Below are 23,215 nucleotides of genomic sequence, written 5' to 3' on the forward strand. Positions count from 1 at the left end.
ACAAATTCTCTCTCATACGCACATAGATCATCGGCAGAGAAGTGGAGATTGGCGTTCTACATGTTTTTTTGTTTGTTTGTTTGTTTGTTTTTTTTTTTTGTGTGTGTTCTGGTTTGATTGGTTTTATTTTATTGTTCAGATTTCATTAGGCTTATGAGAAAGATTGTTTTTGTGTTTCAAATCTTTCGATTGAGTTTTGTGTTTTTGTTTTGATTGTGGTATATTACCATTGAGATAGATAGTGAAGAACGAAAGAGAAAAGGAATGAGAGAGAGAATATTTTTTTTATTAAGCAGGGTATTTTTTTAAGATAAAATAATGGTTTGGAGTTGCTACAGTGTTCTCTAGATTAAGAGAATTATTGTAGCAACTTCCAAAAAAAATTGGAAAAGTTTTGGGTTTAGACATGCTTTGGAGCGTGAATAGTGAACTTTTTTTCTCAAAAAAGTAAAGATAGAGCATCTATTGGAGATGCTCTTAGAGCCAACAATTTACACTATATAGACATATTTTGAACCCTATACTCTCCGGATAGAAGTCGGACCTCAACTGGCAACCCATCATGGATTGAACTTTCGTTCCTCTTTGGTCAATCTTTTGTGCCTCATTTAATAGCATAATTGCATAAAAGTTGTAAGCTTTTTGAATGGATCCTTTGGAAAACCACCACTAGTGGTGGTTTTAGGAATTTTTTTTCGAAGGTGTTTATTATGAAACTTAAATTATACAAAATATATCTATAAATTGATTATATATATATATATATATATATATATATATATATATATATATATATATTGTCAGTTGTCACCTTAACAGAAAAAAGAGGAGAAGAGAAGAGACTAGACTACTAGAGAGTAGAAGGCGAGTGCTTAGTGCCATATGTTTAGTTCACAATCAATCTCAAGTCTTGGAAAAGGAGGATGGTTGCGTAAGTTGATGGCTAGGGCAAAATTTAGTCATTTAATTATGAATAAATCATACATAAAGGGTAGTTGTTTTACAGTGGTAGCTTTAGGAATTTTATTTAGAGTGGTCATTAAGAAATTTAAATTATTACAATATTTTTCTTGATACTGTTTTTTTAGGAAAAATGAATTAGAAATTATTTTTATTGAATAGGTTGAATGAACTACAAATTTTACCTTTTTGTTTTATAATAGGTTTCTGTTGAATAATTTTTTCACTTGTTGTTGTTTGGTTTTGTATTGTTTTTATTTTGGTTTATGTTTGTTGCTATTTGGGCTAATATTTATTGTTGTTATTTAACTTTAAAATTATGTTTGGAGGTAGAATTAATTTTGGAGAAATGTATTCATTCAGAAAATTTTTACAATGAAGCTTATACAAAAAACTGTTATTGGAGGGTGAAAAAAATATTATTAGTATTTGACCCAAATTTGAATCAATAATAGCTAACCGCATAAGATTTGTTATAAAATTATTGTGAAAATGTTGTTAATATAGTACTACTATTCTTATTTTTGTTGAACCCAAAATTTTGTAATTTTCAAGTGAAGGTGTTCAAAATTTTCATTAGGGTAGTTACAATAGGTTAGTTTAGCATATAATATTTTTTTGGCAAATGCATATATACAATTTATTTTTGAAAATCAGGACTACCCTAACTTGCATGTAGGAGAACCCCCCCTGCTGTTCTATATGAAAAATTAGAAATAATTAATAAAATAAAGAAAATTTTAAATTTAATAAAACAAAGTTTATAGCATGGGTGGCTAACGTGTTGGATGGCGGAAGGAGAAAGACTAAAAGGTAAACGATGAGAACAAGGGCTGACTTGCATTGTCACTGACTTGGTTCTGCCCCTGATTTTAGTCTTTAAGTCATATCCACGAGCTTTCCCTGTTTCTGTCGTAGGCTTTTGTAATTTTTTGGCCCCCCCGGTTCATCACTTACCAGACCAGGTCGTAGAATTTGACGCGTTTCGGCACTCGGCAGTTAATAAGGAAAAGGTTAACCAACCCTTTAAAGTGTCCATTAAGGATAATTTGTTGTGGGATTCACTTAATTAATAAAAATTAGTATAGATTAATGAAATGACTGAAAATAGTATTGAAATATTAAGTGGAGCTCAAAAAGTAGGTTTTATGGACTCTATACTTATAAAATTAGTAAAAAATCTGATAAAGAAATTGACTTTATTGACATAAAGTTGGGGTTTAATTTGAAATATAAGGTTTGATTTTATAATAGCCTAAAACACATGCTTTAATTGACCTAAAGCACATTCTCAAAAAAAAAAAAAAAATGACAAAGCCTAATAATTGTATATTAAAATTCTTATATAAAATACTAATTTTCTTTTATGTTATAACCTCTTTTCCATGTCTTGTGTGTGTTAATTAAAAAAAAAGTACAGTTTCCATCAAATTCAGACTCTTCTCAAAAAAAAAAAAAAAAAAAAAAAAAAATCCAAAGCCAGATCCACTAACCTCTAAATTTGTCCCCAAAACTCTTTGTGTGTGTGTGTGTGTGTTGTTGCTAAACTCCTGCTTGTTTGAAGAAGATGATGGCGTACAGTCCTTTGGAAATTATAATTGAGTCAGCAACGGACTTGGAGAACGTGAATCATGTCTTCAAAATGAAAGTGTACGCTGTGGTTTCAATTTGCGGCAGCGACAATTCTAATCTAAATCTCACAGAGCAAAGAACACCTGTTGACATAGACGGTCATTCAAACCCGAAATGGAATTTCTTCGCTAAGTTCAACGTCGACATAGTTGCAGCACAGCAGAACCAGCTCACCCTTGTCATCAAGCTCAAGTCGGTCAGAAATATCCACTTATTGAAACCAAATGGCGATGTCGATATCGGTGAAGTCAATGTGCCCATCAAGAATTTTCTGACGGACAGTTTTGGCCACGCAGAAGAAGATGAAGAAAATGTGAATTACCCTGTCAGAACCATGGCTGGGGAGCCCAAAAGAGTACTAAATTTTTCGTACAAGTTGGGGAAGCCAAGTTCTAGGGAGTATCAACATGTTGTTCAACAACCAGGTTATTGTGGATGTTCACACTTTGGGTATGCAGTTCCGCCCCCATATCCAGCGTATGGGCACGCAGCTCCGCCACCATATGGGCAAGCAGCTCCGCTGTATGGACACGCAGCTCCGCAGATGCAGCCTCAGCAGAAGCCTAACAGCATTTTTGCTCAGTTGGGGATAGGGCTCGTAGGTGGAGCGATCAGTGGATTGATAGGTGGGGTTGCCCAGGGGGGAATTGGTGCTCTTTTTTCTGGGTAGATAGCTTGATATCTAATTTGCTGGCTGCCCTTCATAGTAAGTGCAAAAATCTTAGTATCTAAAGGGGTACATGCTACATATGTATCATTTTTTTAAGGATGGAGCTTACGTATATTGGGCTATCCAATTAAGTTCAAACACATTATTGTAATAAATTTAGGGAAATGATTAAAGGAGTTGTGTGTGTAAGTTTGTGGGTAATAAATACTCCCACAAATTTAAACTTACAGTATGCGAGAATAGTGTGAATGCTTTGTAAGGTGTCTACAAAATCAAACACTTTTGAAGCCATGATTGAAAGAATATTTTTATTTTTATTTTGATAAAATTTTAGTACCATTAAAGTTTTGAGCCAATTAGTGTTAATCGATGAAATTCTTCTCCACTTGCTCGTGTGTTAAGATATATTTGGTGAGATTTTTTCTTATTGGTTTTTTTATTTAATAATTAAGAAAATGAGTTCATAGGTGTATTTGCTTTCTTGGCTCGCCTGAACCCTACTAAGTTAATAGCATGGCCCGTCCACACAATTAATGGGGTGTGTCAATACCCGATCTTAAGAAAAATAAATAAATTAAATAAATAAAATGTGAAGAGTTGAAGAGTTTTTTACTACTTAAGCACCTTCACGGATGATATTTTATTTTATTATTGTTGTTGAAATTTGTCTTAGTGTGATAATTATTGTAAACCTATAGTACTTTATGGTTGAACTTTTGTGCTCTTTTACTTCTCATTGGCGGTTTGTTTTTACCTAAAAATTAGGTGTCTTGCTTGTGGAATTTTTCATCTATATTAGGTATTGTGTTTGGCTAATTTATTTCAGAAAAAATATCTAGTTTATTAATTTTGAGAAAAAAGAAGAAGGAGAATAGTCAATCACAATGGTTGTATTCATTGGATCTAATTTTCCAACATAATACTATGCCATTCTTTTTTCTTTTTTTAAGTTTCTCAGTATTCCTCTAGTCTTTAAATAGAGAGAAACCTCTTTGGAACACTATCATCACTAGTTGTGAAAATACATATTAATTGGTAGCAGATTGATACTCTGTTATTTGACTCAAGCTGTGTTATTGTTAGAAGACCTTGGAATTTTATGATTTTCTAATGAAATTTTGTCTAAAATATGATTTTTGGTATGGACTAAAATGAAACTATATGTACTTTTGAAAAATTAATTATATAGACTAACTATGCTTCGGACCCAGACACTAGAGGATATACATTAGCATAGTATTAGTTTCTTCTATAGCCTATCATTGGTCTATCTGTGATTCTGGTGATAGTAATGAGAATATAACATGACCATAATCATAAAAAAAATGAAATTGATCAAGAGTACAAAATCTAATTGAATATAGTTATTGTTTCAACTCCAACGAAATTCTTTGAATTTTGTGAAGGCATTGCAAATTATAATTTTCATGCATCTAGAACTCTCTGAAAATTATAATGTTATTTTTCTTAAAGTATCTGCATTTCGTACGTCAAATCCATTTGAATTGAAGAGAAATTTTTAAGCTTATTAAGTTTCATCTTAGGTAAGCTCATTTATTTTACTTGTAAATATAATTTATCCAGTTAATTAGGACTTGGTTATTTATTAAATTGTTAAACTCACTTCCCCTCCTTTTTCTCCCCCTTTCAGATTCAGATCTTAATTAAGGAATAGCAAGTGTTGGGGCTTTGATTGGGGTGTACACATGAGAGGAGTTCAAGAATATTTTGCAATGAGATTTGGATGTATTTAGTACTGAAGATAACAATTTGGACTCTTTTTGGATTGATGCTTTGGAAACTTTGACAAGCAAATTATCGATGATAATTGGATTTGATTTTACTTACTAACTATTTGACGATAGTTCCGCTCTTTATGTAGACCTTGTACACTTGTTGGGTGAAAACTTTATAAGTGCACAACCGTTGTCACGTGTCTAAGCTATTGGTTTGGTTGGAGTTGGCGTGACAATAAAATGATATTAGAGTAAACCTAATAATTCCATGTAGTTCAAGGGAACTGCAACACAATGTAGGTCATGTTGAGGAAGTCGGGAATTTAGGTGAGAGAGATTATGATACCCCAAATTGAACGAGTTTGATTTGATTGGATTGTTTGAGTGTATGTTGTACGAGCGTATGTTGAGTCCCACATTTGGTTGGTGTTTAATTATTAAGTGGTTCTTGGGATTATAAATGATTACAATAAGCTACAATGGTAACTTTATAAGTGATTATGATCGATGAGCTACAATGGTAACTTAACAGTCCTTTTGGTGATTGATAATTAAGGTTGAAATATTATTGCTCTCTGTTTGGGGAAAAAAAATCATAACTTGATAAATTGATCTCATACATAATTCTTTGGGGACTAAACAGAATCTTTGAATTTGGTAATATAGCTTTTAGTACATGTAAAGAATCTAAATAAGATTTTTGACATAATATGATCCTCAATGGTTCAACAATTGAGCCGAATGCCCAATGCAGAAAACCATCCAATGTGATCCCTCATCACATAGTGTTTGTTTCAATTTTAAGTTACCGCAAAGCTATGCCAATTGCCCATGTATACTCTTTGTTTTTGTGGTTACGTGAGGGACAACGTAGGCCCTAACCATATATAACAGTCATGAAGTCCAGTTTTGTCCCACCACTAATGTGAACCAGTCAATAAATAGCCATGAAACGTGCGTAGGAAATAGACTCAGTCTCTTATCTCCCACAGCCACTTGTTGAGTTTCTCTTTCACTTTCTTGGAAGATCAAAATGAGAAGGCGAAGAAACATTCATCCCTTTCTCTGTTTTTCAATTAGAGTAATACTTGAGAATTACAAAATATATTGTGAAAAAATGTTAGTAATTCAAAACATGGTTTTAAACATTAAATATGGCTTCCTTCAAAATGAAATTAAAAATAATAATATAAATAAATAAATAAATTCTGCCACCGCACACCTCCTCCACAAATCTCAACCATGCCATCCACAAAAATATATAATTAAAGTCTTCCTAGACCTAGAGTCAACCTACCCTTAACTGAGAACTTTCTCACTAGCGATATCAGGAATCTTCCAATGTTATCTAAAGTCTGCATGCGCTTATAAGTGGAAGATGAGTGATGCTGGATAAGCTACCTTAAGATGATTCGCATGGGTCTCAAGGTAATTTTAGTCAAACTTCGTTTAAAATTTTCACTTATACTATTTTACTATCTTAGTTAATGTGTTATCTATACTCTCTAGAAGAGAATTCCTCTTCTTCAACTAAACTTTTTTTAAGACAAAAATACCTTCATCAAGTATCCAATAACTTTTCTTACAAATGTCTTAGAAATCAACACCATAATAGCCTCATGAATAGATAGTAAGTTTTTTTAGAAATAGGGTCAACAACGTCAAATACTAAATTCCAAAACACCCATCACTCTCTTATCAGGTTTTTAATTTTTATTACCCACGATTATCTATTTCTAACTGCATTTTCACCAAATACATCCAATTTTTAAAATTCTTCTACACGTCTACCACTACTAAACAAATACTCTCTCTCTCTCTCTCTCTCTCTCTCTATATATATATATATATATTAAGAATTTTTTTTTAAAAATTTATGTAACTTTTAAGTATATCTAAATTATCCAATTAAAGCTATCTACACTCTACACAATGCAAGACTACAACCACTAAATGGTTCCTAAATTAATGCAAATTTTAGGAATTCAAAATTCCAATATTTCTTATCATGTTCTCTATCATGATCTCTTTAATCCTTATCAGTTATCACTACCAACATTTTTAGATAATTAACTCCATCGAAAACCCACTACTCAGAAAAAAATGGTTACTACTAATTTATTCAACTATCCGCTTTGTTCTATTTCTATTTGAATTCAAATATTTCAACTACGTAAGGTAACTTTAAAAACCCCAAAAAAAAAGAAAAAACTCATTCTTATCGATTATCACAACAATGTGTTGACACCTAGGGTGTCCATGGGTCGAGTCGGCTCGGGTTTGGGCTCAACCCATAACCAACCCGACTCTGTTGGGTTGAAGGACGACGGACCCACTGCTATAGCAAAAAACTACGGGTCGAGTCGAATCGGGCTCAGGTGGACGGTGGTTGGACCTAACTCGACTGAAAGACAAAAAACAAAGATGAAACTTGGTACAAATTTCACAAATCTTAAGAAAAAATCTACAAACCCAAATATCAGTAACCACAAATTCGAAGAACCTAGACAGAAATAGAGAGAAATAATAGCAAATCTGAACTTGCATGAGACTAAAACGAAGAAATAAAGAGTGTTACTAGCAAATCGACGATGATGTGATGAAGGAGATTCGTAGCTCAGCGATGGTGGAGGTTTGAAGATCTAAAGATTCAGATCGGTGATGGTGTGATGAAGGAGAATCGTAGCTCAACGATGGTGGAGGTTCAAAGATCTAAAGATACAATTGGCGATGGTGTTGGCTGTTAAGCGCGAGAGAGATTGAGAGCATGAGACTCTGAGGCGAGACTGAGAGAGTGAGTGGACAAAGAAACTAACGGTGAGTGAGCCGATGATGGTCTGAATTAGAGTGGAGAATCTAAAATGACTAAGAATTGGGTTATATACACGGTCGTGTTAGGTGGATCGGGTTTTGGAAGGGAAGACCTGCCACTTGACCTGCCAGAATCAATTTGGGATGGCAGTAACCCGCTGCTGACCGCCAAGTAGTCGGGTCAGGTAATTGCCGGTTTGGGTTCGTTCGGTTTGGTCAGATAGGTCGGGTTTGCAGTTTTGTTGGACAAGCCTAGTTTACACCCCATTTTGCAAATGGAGGGTAAAAGGGTAATTTTACCTTGAAAACAGACATCTTAATTGTGGTCATTAGATCCTTAATTTCATTTCATCAAAATGATATTGATGTTGTAACAATTAGATCGACTGGTCATAAACCCTAATCAAACCATCAGAATGAAAGTTATCATCAAATCAAATTTTGATGGCCAAGATGCACTATCAAAAATTGAGTCCAACTATATGTGATTATGAAAAATTAATTCAAATTGATTATAATTATAATCAATTTGAGATTAATAACATCTCATAATTTGATTGGTTAAGACTACATTTTACGGTAAGATTGCACACACTTAATTAATTAGATAGTCAAATATTAATTATATAATGAGTAATTTTGTGAAACTATCTTTTTAATTAAGATAAATTTGGAACTAATTAAGTTTGAAATGGAAGTGATTAGAGTCTATTAATGTTAATTGTGCTGAAATTATTTTCTAACAAATGACCTCTTCTTACTATTTTATTGATATCTCTACGAATATTTTGAATTTGTGAATGCCGTTAATATTTCTAGAAACTAGACATCCAGGGCTTCAATTTGAGCATAAGAATGAGACAATTCCGATTCGAATTGAGTAAGATATGATTTTTGTTTTGAATTTGGCTCTGCGGACTGTTATAATAGCTATGGGAAAGCCGAATTTTGCTTGCTCATTACTCCCACCAATCTCTACATTTAATGCATCAGCTTTCCCCAAAGTCTAAAATAGGGTCTAGGATTATGATTCATTTTAATCCTTTGTCAACCCTTATTAAATGACCTTCCATTCATATTTTCTCCACCATTGCTATATGAACCCCCCCTTCTCCTCCATTCCAAAGCACACGAAAAACCTCCTCTCTTCTTCTCTCTTGAGTTCTAGTGAAGTAAAGTAGTCTTGTCATATCTTGATCTTCCTAAAGCTCAAGGTATTGAGTGAGACTCACTCTCCCTCTCATAGTTCTACGTTTCTACTCTACCCTTAGGACATCCATCAAGAGCCTCCTCCTCTATCTTGTGAATCTTGCATGCAAGTATAATCTCTTTCCCTAACTTGTTTTCTATATAATTATTATGAGATTTAGATTAGAGCATGATAGTGTTTATTTAAATTCCTTGAATATGTTTGAATGTTCTTAAATGTTTATATGCATTCTTCACATGTTCTTGGTTGTTCATCACATATTCATGCATAACACTAGCTTTGATATTAAATCCACATGAAAAATATGAAAAACATGTTTGTTTCATAATTCTCTCAAATCTTTGAATCTAGGATATCAATATTCACACACATTCACTAGATTTTATTTTTCAATACAAACGCAAGGATTAATAAATTGAATTAGGGTTTATCACATGCACACACATTAAATTCAAGCAAAACAATGAACATGCAATTGATTGATAACATGTTGGATGTTGTGACATGAATGTTAGCCACCATAGTCTAGTAAACCAGTTTTACCAAGCATGGTGGGTGCCTAACACCTTCCCACCTTGTAACATAGCCTCTTAGCTTAGATTAAGGGTTGATAGATCAATTATTATCCCTGTAATTTTCAATTTCTAGATTTTAACTAAGAATGGTAACGGGTAGGGTTCAGGGCGGGTTTCTTTATACCCAAACCCGCCTCGTGGGTCTGCCCCCAAAACCCAAACCCACCCCATGTAATAAACGGGTTTTTTTAACCACAAACCCGCCCCATAGGGCCCCATGGGCCCCACCTAGTCATGCCACCTTAGGTCCAATCTATGGCCTAATAAAAAAAAATTGTCTAAATCTTTAAGCCGTGTAGAACATCAAAACATGAACATAAACCATCACAAGAACAATGCAAAACAAAGTAAAAAGCACAAAGATCCAGCTCAATAATACAGATCATAGTCTAAGACCATAAATATAGATCAGATATATAATTAAAAAAAAAAATACAACTTAGATCAGAGTCTAAGCCTACCACTATTTCAACCCCTCGAAAACAGAACCACAAAAAACCCAACAAATTAGAGTCTAAGACCATAAATATAGTTCAAAAATTTTATTAGAAAAAAAATATACAAATCAGATCAGAGTCTAAGCCAACCATTATTTCAACCCCTCCAAAATTCCAAAAACTGAACCATGAAAAACCAACAATAATCCTTCCTTTTTCCAATCAAGGTGAGGAGAGAGAGGTAGGGAGGAAGAAGCGGCATCTCCGACGAGGTGGATGAGTGAGCTGCGTGATGAGGGAGATAGGGACCGACGGGACTAATGAGGTTAAGGAGAGACCGATGGCAGCAAGTGAGAGGGAGAATGAGAGTGAGGGAGAGGGAGGGCGGCTGAGAGTGAAGGAGAGGGAGGGTGGCTGAGAGGTGAGGGATTAGGGTTAAGGAAATGAATTGAGAAATGAGAAAGAGTAGTATTTATACCTAGGGTTTTTTTAATTTTTTTTAATATTATATATACGGGTCGAGTTTGGGCCAAGTATGCAAAATACTTGAACCCATTACGGGTGGAGTTTTTATAACACAAATCCACCCACCTTCCGATGTGAATAGGTGGAGTTGTGTTATTTCCTCTCAAAATGGAGGTTTGACTGATTATCCCTTTAGATTAAGAGTTTCACAATGGAGTTGCCACTTATTTAATTATTGGAAAAAAAAAAACCAAAATTGAAAAATTCCTTAGTTTATTGATTTGAGAAGAAATGTACATTGGTGATAGGAAATTACATGACTTTGAACCTAGATACAATCTAAGATAAAGTACATGGCTTTGTTTCATAGTTACAATCTAGAGATTGAAAATTACATGGATAAGAATTGATCTATATATCAACCCTTGATCTAAGTTCGGAGGTTATGTTACAAGGTGGGAAGGTGTTAGGCACCCACCTTTCCCGGTGAAACTGGTCTTCTAGACTATGGTGGCCAACATTCATGTCACATCATCCAACATATTATCAATCAATTGCATCTTTATTGTTTTGCTTGAATTTAATGTGTGTGCAAGTGATAAACCCTATCAATTTATTAATCCTTGCATTTGTATTGAAAAATAAATTCTAGTGAATGTGAGTGAATGGAGATATCCCAAATTTAGAGATTTGAGAGAATTATGAAACAAACACTTTTTTCAATTTTTTTTATGTGGAATTAATATCAAAACTAGTGTTATGCATGAACATGTAATGAACAATCAAAAACATGTGAAGAACGCATATGAACATTTAAAAACATTCAAACATATTCAAGGAATTTAAATAAACATTATCATGCTCTAATCTTAATCTCATCATAATAATATAGAAAAAAAAGTTAGGGAAAAGGATTATACCTGCATGCAAGATCCACGCAATGGAGGAGGAGTCTCTTGATGGATGTCCTAATAGTAGAGTAGAAAAGAAGAACTAGGAGAGGGAGAGTGAGTCTCACTCAATACTTTGAGTCTCAAGAAAACCAAGATATGACACAACTACTTTACTTCACTAGAATTCAAGAGAGGAGAAGAGAGGGGGTTTTTCGTGTGCTTTGGAATGGAAGAAAGGGGGGGTTTATATAGTAGTAGTGAAGAAAATATGAATGGAAGGTCATTTAATGAGGGTTGATAAATGAACAAAAAGAATTAATCGTGAACATAAACCCTATTTTAGACTTTGGGGAAAACGGGTGCATTAAATGTAAAGATTGGTAGGAGTGATGAGTAAGCAAAATTCAATTTTTCTGTAACTACTGTAACAGCCCACAGAGCCAAATTCAAAAAATAATTTCTTACTCAATTCTGATCGAAATTGTCATGTTCTTATGCTCAAATTGAAACCTTAGATGTCTAGCTTCTGGAAAAATTAACCTCATTCATAAATTCAAAATATTCTGAGAGATATCAATGAAATGGTGAGCAGAGGTCCCTTTGATGGACTCAAGTGTTGGGCTTTGACTCATTTGAGAAACAATATAGGCTTCCATGCCAATTAGAGTTCAATCATTGGCTTTTGGGCTTGAGTTTATTCATAACATAAATGGTTCAAACAATTATGATAGGCCCAAGCTTTGGACTTGAGCTTATCATGGTTCAAACAATTGCCAAATACATGCATAATGCAATGCAATTTACTTGACCGAACTAAAGGTAGGTTTTATGGGATTTCACAACATGAGTAGAAGGTAGATTGAAGGTCCCCATAAGCTAGAACGTCGTACCTCCCAACTTGTGACGCCAGGAGCGCCGCGTTGGTCCAAACGGTACGATTTGTCCCTATGAACCATCATGGCATAACTATGATGATCCTTGTTATGGTGGGTGATAAGTTCACCATTGAGTATGTGAGTCTCAGGAAGACCACAAATCTATGGCTAATACTACCAGGCTTTTAGGCTAGCACACAAATAAAATAAATTTGATTCAAGCTAATAATGCATGACATGCAATAGAATGACATATTAGACATATTATATACAAAAATGTAATAAACAAACAATGACATGGTTGGCCACCACAACCTAATTAAAGCTTAGCCCTAAATATCCTCAATGGAGTCCCCATTATGAGAGACTGCGCCCTCAACTTGTTTTTTGTATTAGGCTAAACCCATGTGAATGAGTGGAATCATGTTATTGCCTCTCAAAATAGAGGTTCGACTAATTATATTTTCCCTTTTAGATTAAGGGTCTTACAATGGACTTGCCACTTATTTAATTATTGGACAAAAAATAAGAAAACAAAAACTAAAAAATTCCTCATTTTATTGATTTGAGAAGAAATGTACATTGGTGAAAGGAAATTACATGCCTTTAGACCTAGATACAATCTAAGATAAAGTACATGACTTTGTTTTATAGTTACAATCTAGAGATTGAAAATTATATAGATAAGAATTGATCTATCAACCCTTGATCTAAGTTCGGAGGCTATTTATGATTGATAGAGTAATGCTATAGTTACAAACCATTTTACAATATTTTTACAAATTGTTGATATGGTCAGCTTCTTATTGGTTTTCATCTAGGTCTGTTATTAATATCACTTTTTTATTTACTAATAATCACTCATCATATCAGCAGTTTGTAAAAAAATTTGCAAAAAAGTTTGTATCTTTAGCATTTTTCTTGAAAATATTGGTATGGTGGGTGTGGGTGGGTTCTAGTCTTCAAGATCTAGGGTGATTTTGAAAAGAGAAATTGAAGGTCCCAAATTCTGGCTAAATTTCTCTCATGGAATTCGGAATTCCCTTTATGACACCCAAACAAAAGAATTTTAATTGAAAGAATTTTAAATAGAAATCTGGACCTAAATTCTGCCTACAAATCCTTCATCCAAACGCATCATTATTAATTTTGTGCTCTTTTCCTTTTGAGGTGACTCTCCTCTATTTGTATTTCTTTCTTCTTCTTCTTCTTGTTCTTTTTGTTAGAAAATGGTTCTAATTTTCTCTACTGTTGTGAATATGACAATGGAAACAACTATAAAGTATACTAGAAAAATAGGAAGTTTGAAACTATTAAGCAAGACATGAAAGACTGGCTTCGTACGATGCTCCAAAATGTCCTTGTGCCCTCGCTTTTTATGGTACAGTATAGGAGTATATAGACTTCTTCTTTGTTTAGAATGTGCAACCAAATAACTATGACATTTTCTTGTTTAATAATCTCAATACTTTTGGTTATCTCGTACAGCCTGTGCTTGCTGTTATGTATTTGGTGCAGTACATGCCAACCATTGACTATTGGGTCATGGACAAGGCGTTTTCTATGCCTTTAAATCAATAGATTCTGTATTATATTTTATGATGGGGTTTACTAATGTACATTAATAAACTATTTTAAGAAATCTGTCTATGAAAAAATGAAAAAGTTAAAACTTTTTTTTACAGCTTTTTTAATTCCTCATAAAATATTTCCAAAAGTAGATGACTAATGTGTGCCTACTACGTGGACTATGCTTATAATTTTTGGATACCTTTCAGCATTGTTTACTTTGATTTGATTGAGTAGTTAATAAAAATAACTTGTAGATCGGTGGGAATCGAGTAGAAGCTACTGCACAGAAGGGGAACACTTATTCGTTGAGCTTACTGCTCGGGAAAAAAAGGCAGCGTAGAAAGCTTGTCTACCATCCATTATGTAGTCAACTAATGCAAGCGCTCCTTTAGTTTGTGTAATTCCTGCATCAACACAACTATATATGGACAGGTCCTTTTATGTAAGAACACAAAAAAAATTCCATGTAGGCAAAGATGGTTTGAAAGGTGGTATTTTTTTTTTTTTTTTTTTTTTTTTGTAGGGAATTAACAAGAAATTCCCAACCTGTGAGAAACAAAAATAGAGAAAACGCACGCTAAATAAAAATAATCACATGCACAAGACAGTATTTACGTGGTTCGGCAATTTGCCTACGTCCACGGAGTTGCAGGGATTTCACTATTATCAGGAAAAAATACAAAGTTCGGCTACAATTTTTTTCACTCTCTCAAAAACAACAACAAAAACCCTAATCACCAAAACAACGTTTTTTCTATATCATGTGCATAGGATTCACAATGGGTTACAAAACAGGCCAAAAAGTTTTCCCAGGGGCCTTGTTCCTAGACCCCCAGGAGGCTTGTCCATGAGTGCTACGACTTGGGCCTATCGGCCCAAGCCTACGCTCCATGGACTAAGTCTCTGAAAATCTCCCATTAAAAACCATGCAACATTATTCAGGTCGAGTCAAGTCGTCAACCGGATCAAACACAACTTGGCTTCACAAAACCCAATAAATCTCCCACTTGGAGACTAGTTCAATCACTAACATTAGCCACTATCTTCCGAAGACAATCCCCCATCCCTGTAACTCATCCTCCTGTCCTCAAGTTAGAAGACAACCTGAAGCTGCACATAGCTTCAACTTCTCAATAGTGACACCTTTAGTCAATATGTCTACCAGGTTCTTAGATCCACAAATCTTCTCAAGTATTACCAGCTTATCTTCAATAAGGTACCAAATAAAATGATATTTTGTCTGTATATGCTTCGACTTTGAATGAAAAGCTGAATTTTTAACAAGAAAAATTGCACTCTGACTGTCACTATGTAGAATGCCCATCTCTGACTTCTTACCTAATTCATCTAAGAAGCCATGTAGCCAAATCATCTCCTTTCCAGCTTCAGTTGCTGCAACATACTCAGCTTCTATAGTAGACAAAGTAACAATCTTTTGTAAATTTGAAGCCCAAGATATAGCTTTACCACCCAGAGTAAATACAAATTCAGTAGCACTCTTTCTACTATCAATATCACTAGCAAAATTAGCATCTACATAACCCTACAGTTTCAAACTTGTGCTTATGAAGCAAAGACATGTATCTGATGAACCCTTCAAATATTTCAAAATCCACTTGACTGCCTCCCAATGCTGCTTTCCTGGCCTACTCATGAATCTGCTCACAACTCCCACTGCATGTGCAATGTCTAGCCTTGTACTTACCACAACATACATCAAGCTGCCAATAGCTGAGGCATAGGGCACTTTGCTCATATAGTCCCTTTCTTCTTCTTCTTCTGTCTTTGGTGACTGTTCTTTGCTTAGTTTGAAATAACTACCCAAGGGTGTGCTCACTAGTTTAGCTTCATTCATGTTGAATCTGTTGAGAATTTTCTTCACATACTCTGACTGTGAAAGCTTCAATGTACCATTAGCCTTGTCTCTAATGATTCTCATACCAAGGATTTGCTTTGCAGCTCCCAAAGCCTTCATTGCAAACTGTTTTAACAATTGCTTATTCAGATTATTAATCTCCTCAATGCTAGACCTTGCAATGAGCATATCATCCATATACAATAGTAAAATGATGTAAGAATTGTCAAAAAACCTAACATAGCAACAGTGATCAGCTTCACATCTCTTAAACCCAATTCTATGCATAAAATTGTTAAATTTCTTCTACCACTGTCTAGGAGCGTGTTTTAGGCCATACAAGCTCTCTCTCAGTTTGCAAACTAGATTCTTTTGTCCCTAAACAATGAACCCTTCTAGCTGAATCATGTAAATGTCTTGGCAAAATTTTCAAAACTTGGGATTGTCGAACTGCTTTCCATTGTCCTATATGATGATGTGTGGGACTCTAAACCTACAAACAATGTTCTTCCATACAAAGTTGGTGATTTTAGCCTATATTATCATTGTTACTGGTTCTGCGTCTACCCATTTTGTGAAGTAATTAATTGTGATGATCAGAAATCTGAGTTACTTCTTCCCTAAAGGGAAGGGGCCCATAAAGTCAATCCCCCATTGGGTGAAGGACCATGGTGAGGATATGGGTGTCATTGTCTCTCCTAGTCATGCCTAGACATTTGCGAAACGTTAATACTTATCACATGCTCTGATGAGGTTGTGTGCGTCCTTCTGTAGAGTCGGCCAATATCTTGCTCTAAGTGCCTTTCTTGCTAAAGACCTTGCTCCAGCATGATTTCCACAAATTCCCTCATGTGTCTCGCAGAGCACATTATTTGCTTCTTCTGAGCTGGCATATCTTAAGTATGGAGGTGAATAACCTTTGTACAGTACATCGTCAATAATGACAAAGCAGGCTGCTCTGATCTGTATCTTCCTTGCTTCCATCTTATCATTTGGGAGCCACCCTTCTTTCAAATAACGGACGACGAGAGTCATCCACTTGTCTTGTTCTTTTTTCTTTAGAACCTGCTCACCTTTTGTACTTGGTTGCCCCCTTATCTCTACACATAATTCGAAGGTCGCGTTGTAGTCGTCTAACGAGGCCAATCTTGCAAGGAAGTTAGCTTCTATGTTTTTGGCTTGAGGGATTTGCACAAAGTCTAGGTTGTCAAAGTGCTGCAAGAGTTGTTGGACGATCTTCAGCTACTTCTGCATCCTCTTTTCTTTGGCTTCATAATCTCCCTTCACTTATCCAATTATTAGTTGAAAATCAGCTTGGACGATAAGATTCTTTGCTCAAGAGCTTTTGCTGGACTTAGTCCTGTTAGCAATTCTTCATACTTTGCCTCATTATTCGTTGCTGAGAATTGCAGTCTAACTGCATATTTCAATATTTCTCTTTCTGGAGATATGAGTACTACTCCTGCCCCTCCTACTTTCTTTGTTGTAGACCCATCCGTTTGGACCGTCCATGTTTTCATGGGGAGTTCTTCTTCCTTTTAGGGGTAAGTGAATTCTGTGATGAAGTCTACTAGTACTTGGACTTTGATTGCTGCTCGAGGCTGAATTTCGATGTCAAGTTGGCCCAGTTCAATTGCCCATTGAATGAGTCGTCTTGCTGCGTCTATCTTGTTCATCGTCTTTCTTATTGGTTGATTTGTCATTACAACGATGGAGTGGGCTTGGAAGTAAGGACAGAATTTCCTAGAAGCAACCAACAATGTGAATGCTATCTTATCCATCCTTAGGTAATTTACCTCTGCTCCCTAGAATGCCTGGCTGGTATAATAGATTGGCTTCTATACATTTTCTTATTCTTTAATAAGTGCCGAACTTACCGCGATGTTAGATACTGCTAAGTAAAGGTACATCTTTTCTCCCATCACCGAGGGACTTAGAAATGGTGGCTTTATCAAGTACTCTTTTAATTTTGCAAGGGCTTCTTTGCACTCGTCAGTCCACTAAAAGGCCTATTTCAAGACCTTGAAGAATGGCATGCACTTGTCCATTGCCCTGAAGACGAATCTGTTTAGAGCTGTGACCTTTCTAGTCAAGCTTTAAACCTCTTTCACTATTTTTGGTGATTTGATCTTGATTATTGCTTTTACTTTTTCTGGATTTGCCTTTATGCCTCGTTGGGACACCATGAATCCTAAGAATTTCCCCAAAGCAACAGCAAAAACACACTTTGCAGGGTTTAGTTTCATTTTGTACTTACGTAGTGTGTTGAAGGTTTCTTTCAGACCGTCCAAGTGGTTGGCCTCATCCTTACTCTTCACCAGCATATCGGCTACATGTACTTCCACATTCCTTCCAACTTGGTAAGAGAACATGCGATTTACCAATCTTTGGTACATGGCTCCTGCATTTATCAATCCAAAGGGCATAACTTTGTAGCAGTACAACCCTTAGCTGGTGACGAACAAGGTCTTCTCTTGATCTTCTTCATCCAAGAGGATTTGGTTCTATCCAGAAAATGCGTCCATGAAACTTAAGAGCTTGTGTCTAGCAACTGAGTCTACTTGTTAATCAATCCTTGGAAAAAGGAAGCTATCCTTTGGGCAAGCCTTGTTCAGGTTTGTGAAATCAACGCACATCCTCCATTTACCATTGCTCTTTTTTACCATTATCACGTTTGCTAGCCAATCTGGGTAGAAGACTTCCCTAATGAAACAAGCTTCTAGTAGCTTCTCTACTTCTTCAGTTATTGCTTTGTTGCGCTTTGGCGCAAATATTCTCCGCTTCTACTGTATGGGTTTGCATTCTGGGTTGATGTTAAGACGATGCTGTATGATCTTCCTATCAATTTCAACCATATCCTCGTGTTTCCCAGCAAAAACATCTTGGTTTACTCTCAAGAAGGAAACCATCTTCTCTTTCTCCAGAGTTGGGAGTGCTGATCCTATCTTCAATACCTTTGTCAAATATCCTGGGACGATCGCGACTTCCTGTGGTGTTTCTAACGGTTTGGGGATGGGCTATGGTTCATTGATCACTCATGTGTGGTTCTCCCCAGATGCTAAGGCAACTTGGTAGCATTCTCTTGCCAGAACTTGATCTCCTCTGATTTCTCTTACTCCATGGGCTGTTGCAAATTTCACCTTCAAGTAATATGTTGACGTCGCTACTCTTAGCTTGTTGAGTGCAGGTCTTCCCAAGATAATGTTGTATGTTGAAGGGCAGTCAACTATGAGGAAATCAATTTCCTTGGTGACCTGTGCTGGGTAAGTGCCTGCAATTACGGTTAGAGTGACGATGCCCCTAGGGACGATTCTATCCCTAGTGAAGCTTACCAAAGAGAGGTGAAAGGCCTGGTCCTTCTCTTGTCCAGTTTCATTTGCTGAAACGTAGGTAAATAGATGATATTTGCTGAGCTTTCGTTGTCAATAAGTACTCGGTGGATGTTGAATTCTTCTACTCTAAGAATGGTTACCAGTGGATCGTCATGGGGTTGCCTAATGCCGCAACCATCTCTCTCTAAGAAAACAATATCCGGTTCATCATTCCTTGGCATCTTCACTGGAGGGAGCCATGAATAGACACTATTTATTTCTCTCTCATGGGCTTTTTTTAGGGACTTCAGCGTTCCGCCTGCTGTCAATCCTCCTGTGATCGTCTTTATTTCTCTTGCAGGGGGTTTGCTATCTCCTGCTACTCGATTTTTGTCCTTATCGTCCTTTCTTTAGTATCTGTAGGGCTCCGTTTTCCTGACATACTTCTGTAACTTCCCTTGCTAGATTAAAGTATCCACCTGGTCTTTCAAATGTTTACACTCATTGGTGCGATGCTTGTAGTCATGGTGGAACCCACAGTACTTGTTCTTGTCTCTTTTTTCTACTGGAGTACTGATTGGCTTCGGCCATTGCAAGGAGCGATCGTCCCTTATCTGCATCAGGACTTGCTTAATTGGCATTATAAGAGGAGTAAAGTTAGTGAATTTTGGCTTCTTATCTGGAAGTTCCTTTTTTTTCCTTGTAGGCTACCCAACACTTCATGTCTCTTTCTTCTTATCGTGATTGTTGCTTGTTCCTTCGTCTTTCTTCCTTTTTCCTTTCATTTTTTTTTGCAAGCACCACGTCTTCTTCATTCATGTATTTCTGTGCTTTTCGGAGCAATCCCGCGACTGTTTTTGGAGGGCTTTTGGTGATTAAGAAGAAAAAAATCCCCAGGTAGCAATCCTACCTGGAAAGTTGTTAGGATGACTTGGTCTTCAACTGCATCTACCTGTAGTAGCTCCTTATTGAATCAGGTCACGTACTACCTTAGCGATTCTTCTTCCGCTTGTAGAATGTTGAGAAGATGACCGGTTGGCTTCTTGTGTCTCTGCCCCTTAATGAAATAACGAACAAAACCCTTGCTGAGTTGTTCAAAATTTGCAATAGTTCCAGGGGTATCTTGCTGAACCATACCCTAGCTACTCCTTTCAGTGTCATTGGGAATGCCTTGCATATCACCTCGTCTGGAGTCATCTGCAACAGCATCAGTGTCTTGAATGATTCAATATGATCTAAGGGATCCTTGGAACCATCATATGATTCCAACTGTGGGAGACAAAATTTCTGTGGGAAGGGACAATTCAGTACTTCAGTGGTGAACAGTGAGTCCGTCTTTTGAATCATCCCATCCAAATTCTCCCCGCCTTTATCCTTCATGGCACTTTTTAACTCGTCCATCTTCTTCCTCATGTTGCGAAGCTCATTCTTTATCCTTGAGGAATCTTTTCCATGTTAGGATTAGTGCCCTTAAATCCTATTGTATGACGTCATCTATGATACTATGTACGTTACTATGTATGACATTATCTATGACGTAATGTTTTGATTAATAAAGTTGTTTTATTATAATCTAAAATAATGGTAACATGAATATTGGACATTATCATATAGTCCACGAGATACATAGTATGTGATTTATGTAAAAAGTCACAGAAGATATAAATCACAAGTTCTTTGTAAACTTAAAATTGTAATTTGTAGACGGTGATGAAATTGGGCATTTCATTTGCGAAGATTATAACATATCAACTAAGATGATTTATCTTTATCATGGAAGTGGAGACTTCTAGTTGGTATGTTGATATGTTTTAAGAGTTAAGACATATTGAACTAGATTGCTGTGAGATTTATTATTCTCCTAACAACTGTCAAATGAATAATAAATCTCACAACTTTTATTTTTATAAACTCTTAATCCTAAGAGAATAATGGACTTGATCATGAAGTGTAGGTTGCTTTGATATATCAGGAGTGAGATCTAAAATAACGGTCAAAACCTCAGTATGTTGGGCAACCACATTTAGTGTGGATGGAACATATAGTCTAAAGACAGAATTCATAGTCTCTTAACGAAAATACAAAATATTCCCTTCAGATAAGTTTAATGAGTTTGTTATTCATAATGTTAGGCCTAACTGCTTTAGTAAATAGTTACTAAAGTATATATTTATGAAATTGGATTTCATAAATATATGATGAATAACTTAAAGGATTAAACCAGTTACTTAAAGATTAAGATGTAGTAATTTTCAAAGTGGCAGTCTACATTTATGACTTTGTATTACTACAAATATTTTATGGAGGGATTGCATGTATAATAAAATTTTGAGATATAATCTATAAATAAGGCCTAGAGTGCAACTATATTTATATAGTGGTATTAAAAATATTTAATGGTAACTTTGAACTTATCAAGAGTTGATAGAAAAATTCAATGCCCATTGGAGCTAGTGTCTTTTTGGTCCCACTCCAAGCCACATACTAAAGCCCAGTTGGAAAGGCCCAAAGTGCTAGCCCAATTAGATAATCAGTTATAAGGAGAGAAACATACAGAATTTAAAGGTATGAAAAAGAGAGATTTCGTTGTGAAATGGTGTGTATGTGAGAGTGAGAAACTCTATCATTCTCCCTTGAAAACTGATTGAGAGACCACACTTTTTGGGCATAAAGTGGAATTGGAGTAAAGATTAAAAGTATTCCCAAGTATTCTAATTTTGGTTTTGATTTTCACCACACCAAGGTATGCTCTCTTGTTCTTAAATTCTGAAAGCATAGTACATGTTAACAATTGCAAATGAAATAGATCCATTAATTTTCCGCTGCGTATATTTTGTATACGATACAAGCATGTATTTTTCCATCACTCCAGAGGTCCTATCTTGCCTGTTGGCTTGGGAGTTTGATTCTTCTTGTTAGGACGTATGTGATTGGATGTTTGGAACATATGTCAACATTTTATGTATTGGCTAATCTTTTTACAAAACACACTTTACTTGTATTTGAATAGATCTAGGATGTGTTTAATGGTTCAAGAAAAAAAATTTTAATTTTAAGTGTTAAAGCCATACAAGTCTATCCAAGAATCAAGTGAGAAAGTGCTGGATTTTAAAACTCGATAGTTAGTATCTATCGAGGTTTAAAAGCTGCTGAAGCCCGTGGCTCGACAGCTAGCGTAATAGATGGCTATCTATCGAGGTTTATAAAACTCAGTTTTTTCGGGATTGTTTTACATCCAATCCGTGAGTATGTGTTTGGGCTTTCTTTTCTTACAAACCTAAACATATATAAGGATTATTTTAAGGGTCGTATCACATTGCACAACCAATAGTACAATTGCATAAGAGCATAATTTCTCAAGTGTGACCTGAAAACCTAGTTTGCCATAGTTCTTGAAGAAGTTGCTGTATTTGTACACCGTAGAGTTTTGTGACCAAGCAACTTCGTGGTCTTCATCGGTTGAAGAATAGAAGAACTTTGCAGCTAACATTCTTCTCAAGTTGGTGATCAAGTCGAGTACTAGGATTTACGCATCTATTGGTTAGTCACATACTAAGAACCGAGTAATACAATGAGAGATTGTCACTATAGAACAAGTCCAATTGGGTATTGGGGTAAGCGTTCAACTGTAGGTTGATATAAGGTATTAAGATTCCTTTACTTGTAATCGCTTGTTTTGATAATAGTGGATTCTCGGGAGTGGTGACCTTAAAATCACCCGGTGGAATTTTTGTCATGTAGGTTTTTTCCATTTGTAAACAAATCACTGTGTCATTTAATTTCCATTGCATATTTAGTTATTTGGTGATTTGTTTGTTCTACCACGCTCATTTCATGTAATTGAACCAAATTAATTCACTTGGCTAATTAATTGGTTAATTCATCACAAGGGGTTAATACTTTTTTGGTCTATCAAGTGGTATCAGAGCAGGCACACTCTGATTAGGGTTTAATCTTTGTTGTGAGATCTATTGACCCATGTTTGTCATGGATAGAGAACAGTCTCTTATTGTACCTCTTTTATTTTATGGAACTAACTATGTATACTGGAAAGTACGCATGAGAGCTTTCTTGCAGTCCTTAGATGAGAAGATGTGGCAAGCTGTGGAGATAGGCTGGACCAAGTTAAAGGAAGTGCCAACCGATTGGGATGATGCTAAGATCAAGACAGCTAACTTCAACAGTAGAGCATTGAATGCTTTATTTAGTGTGG

At 35.6% G+C, this 23,215-nt stretch overlaps 1 protein-coding gene across 1 annotated transcript in view; it reads left to right on the plus strand.

The window, feature by feature from the left end:
- The first annotated feature begins 2,527 nt into the window (after positions 1–2,527).
- Positions 2,528–23,215, plus strand: part of LOC142627734 (uncharacterized) — a 52,924-nt gene continuing 32,236 nt past the window's right edge. The window contains exon 1 of the mRNA XM_075801598.1: positions 2,528–3,136. Coding sequence (XP_075657713.1) covers positions 2,528–3,136 — 609 coding nt within the window. The remainder of the gene's footprint in view (positions 3,137–23,215) is intronic.

The sequence above is a fragment of the Castanea sativa genome, chromosome 3 (genome assembly GCF_040712315.1).
Source record: "Castanea sativa cultivar Marrone di Chiusa Pesio chromosome 3, ASM4071231v1".
In the NCBI taxonomy this organism is placed as follows: domain Eukaryota; kingdom Viridiplantae; phylum Streptophyta; class Magnoliopsida; order Fagales; family Fagaceae; genus Castanea; species Castanea sativa.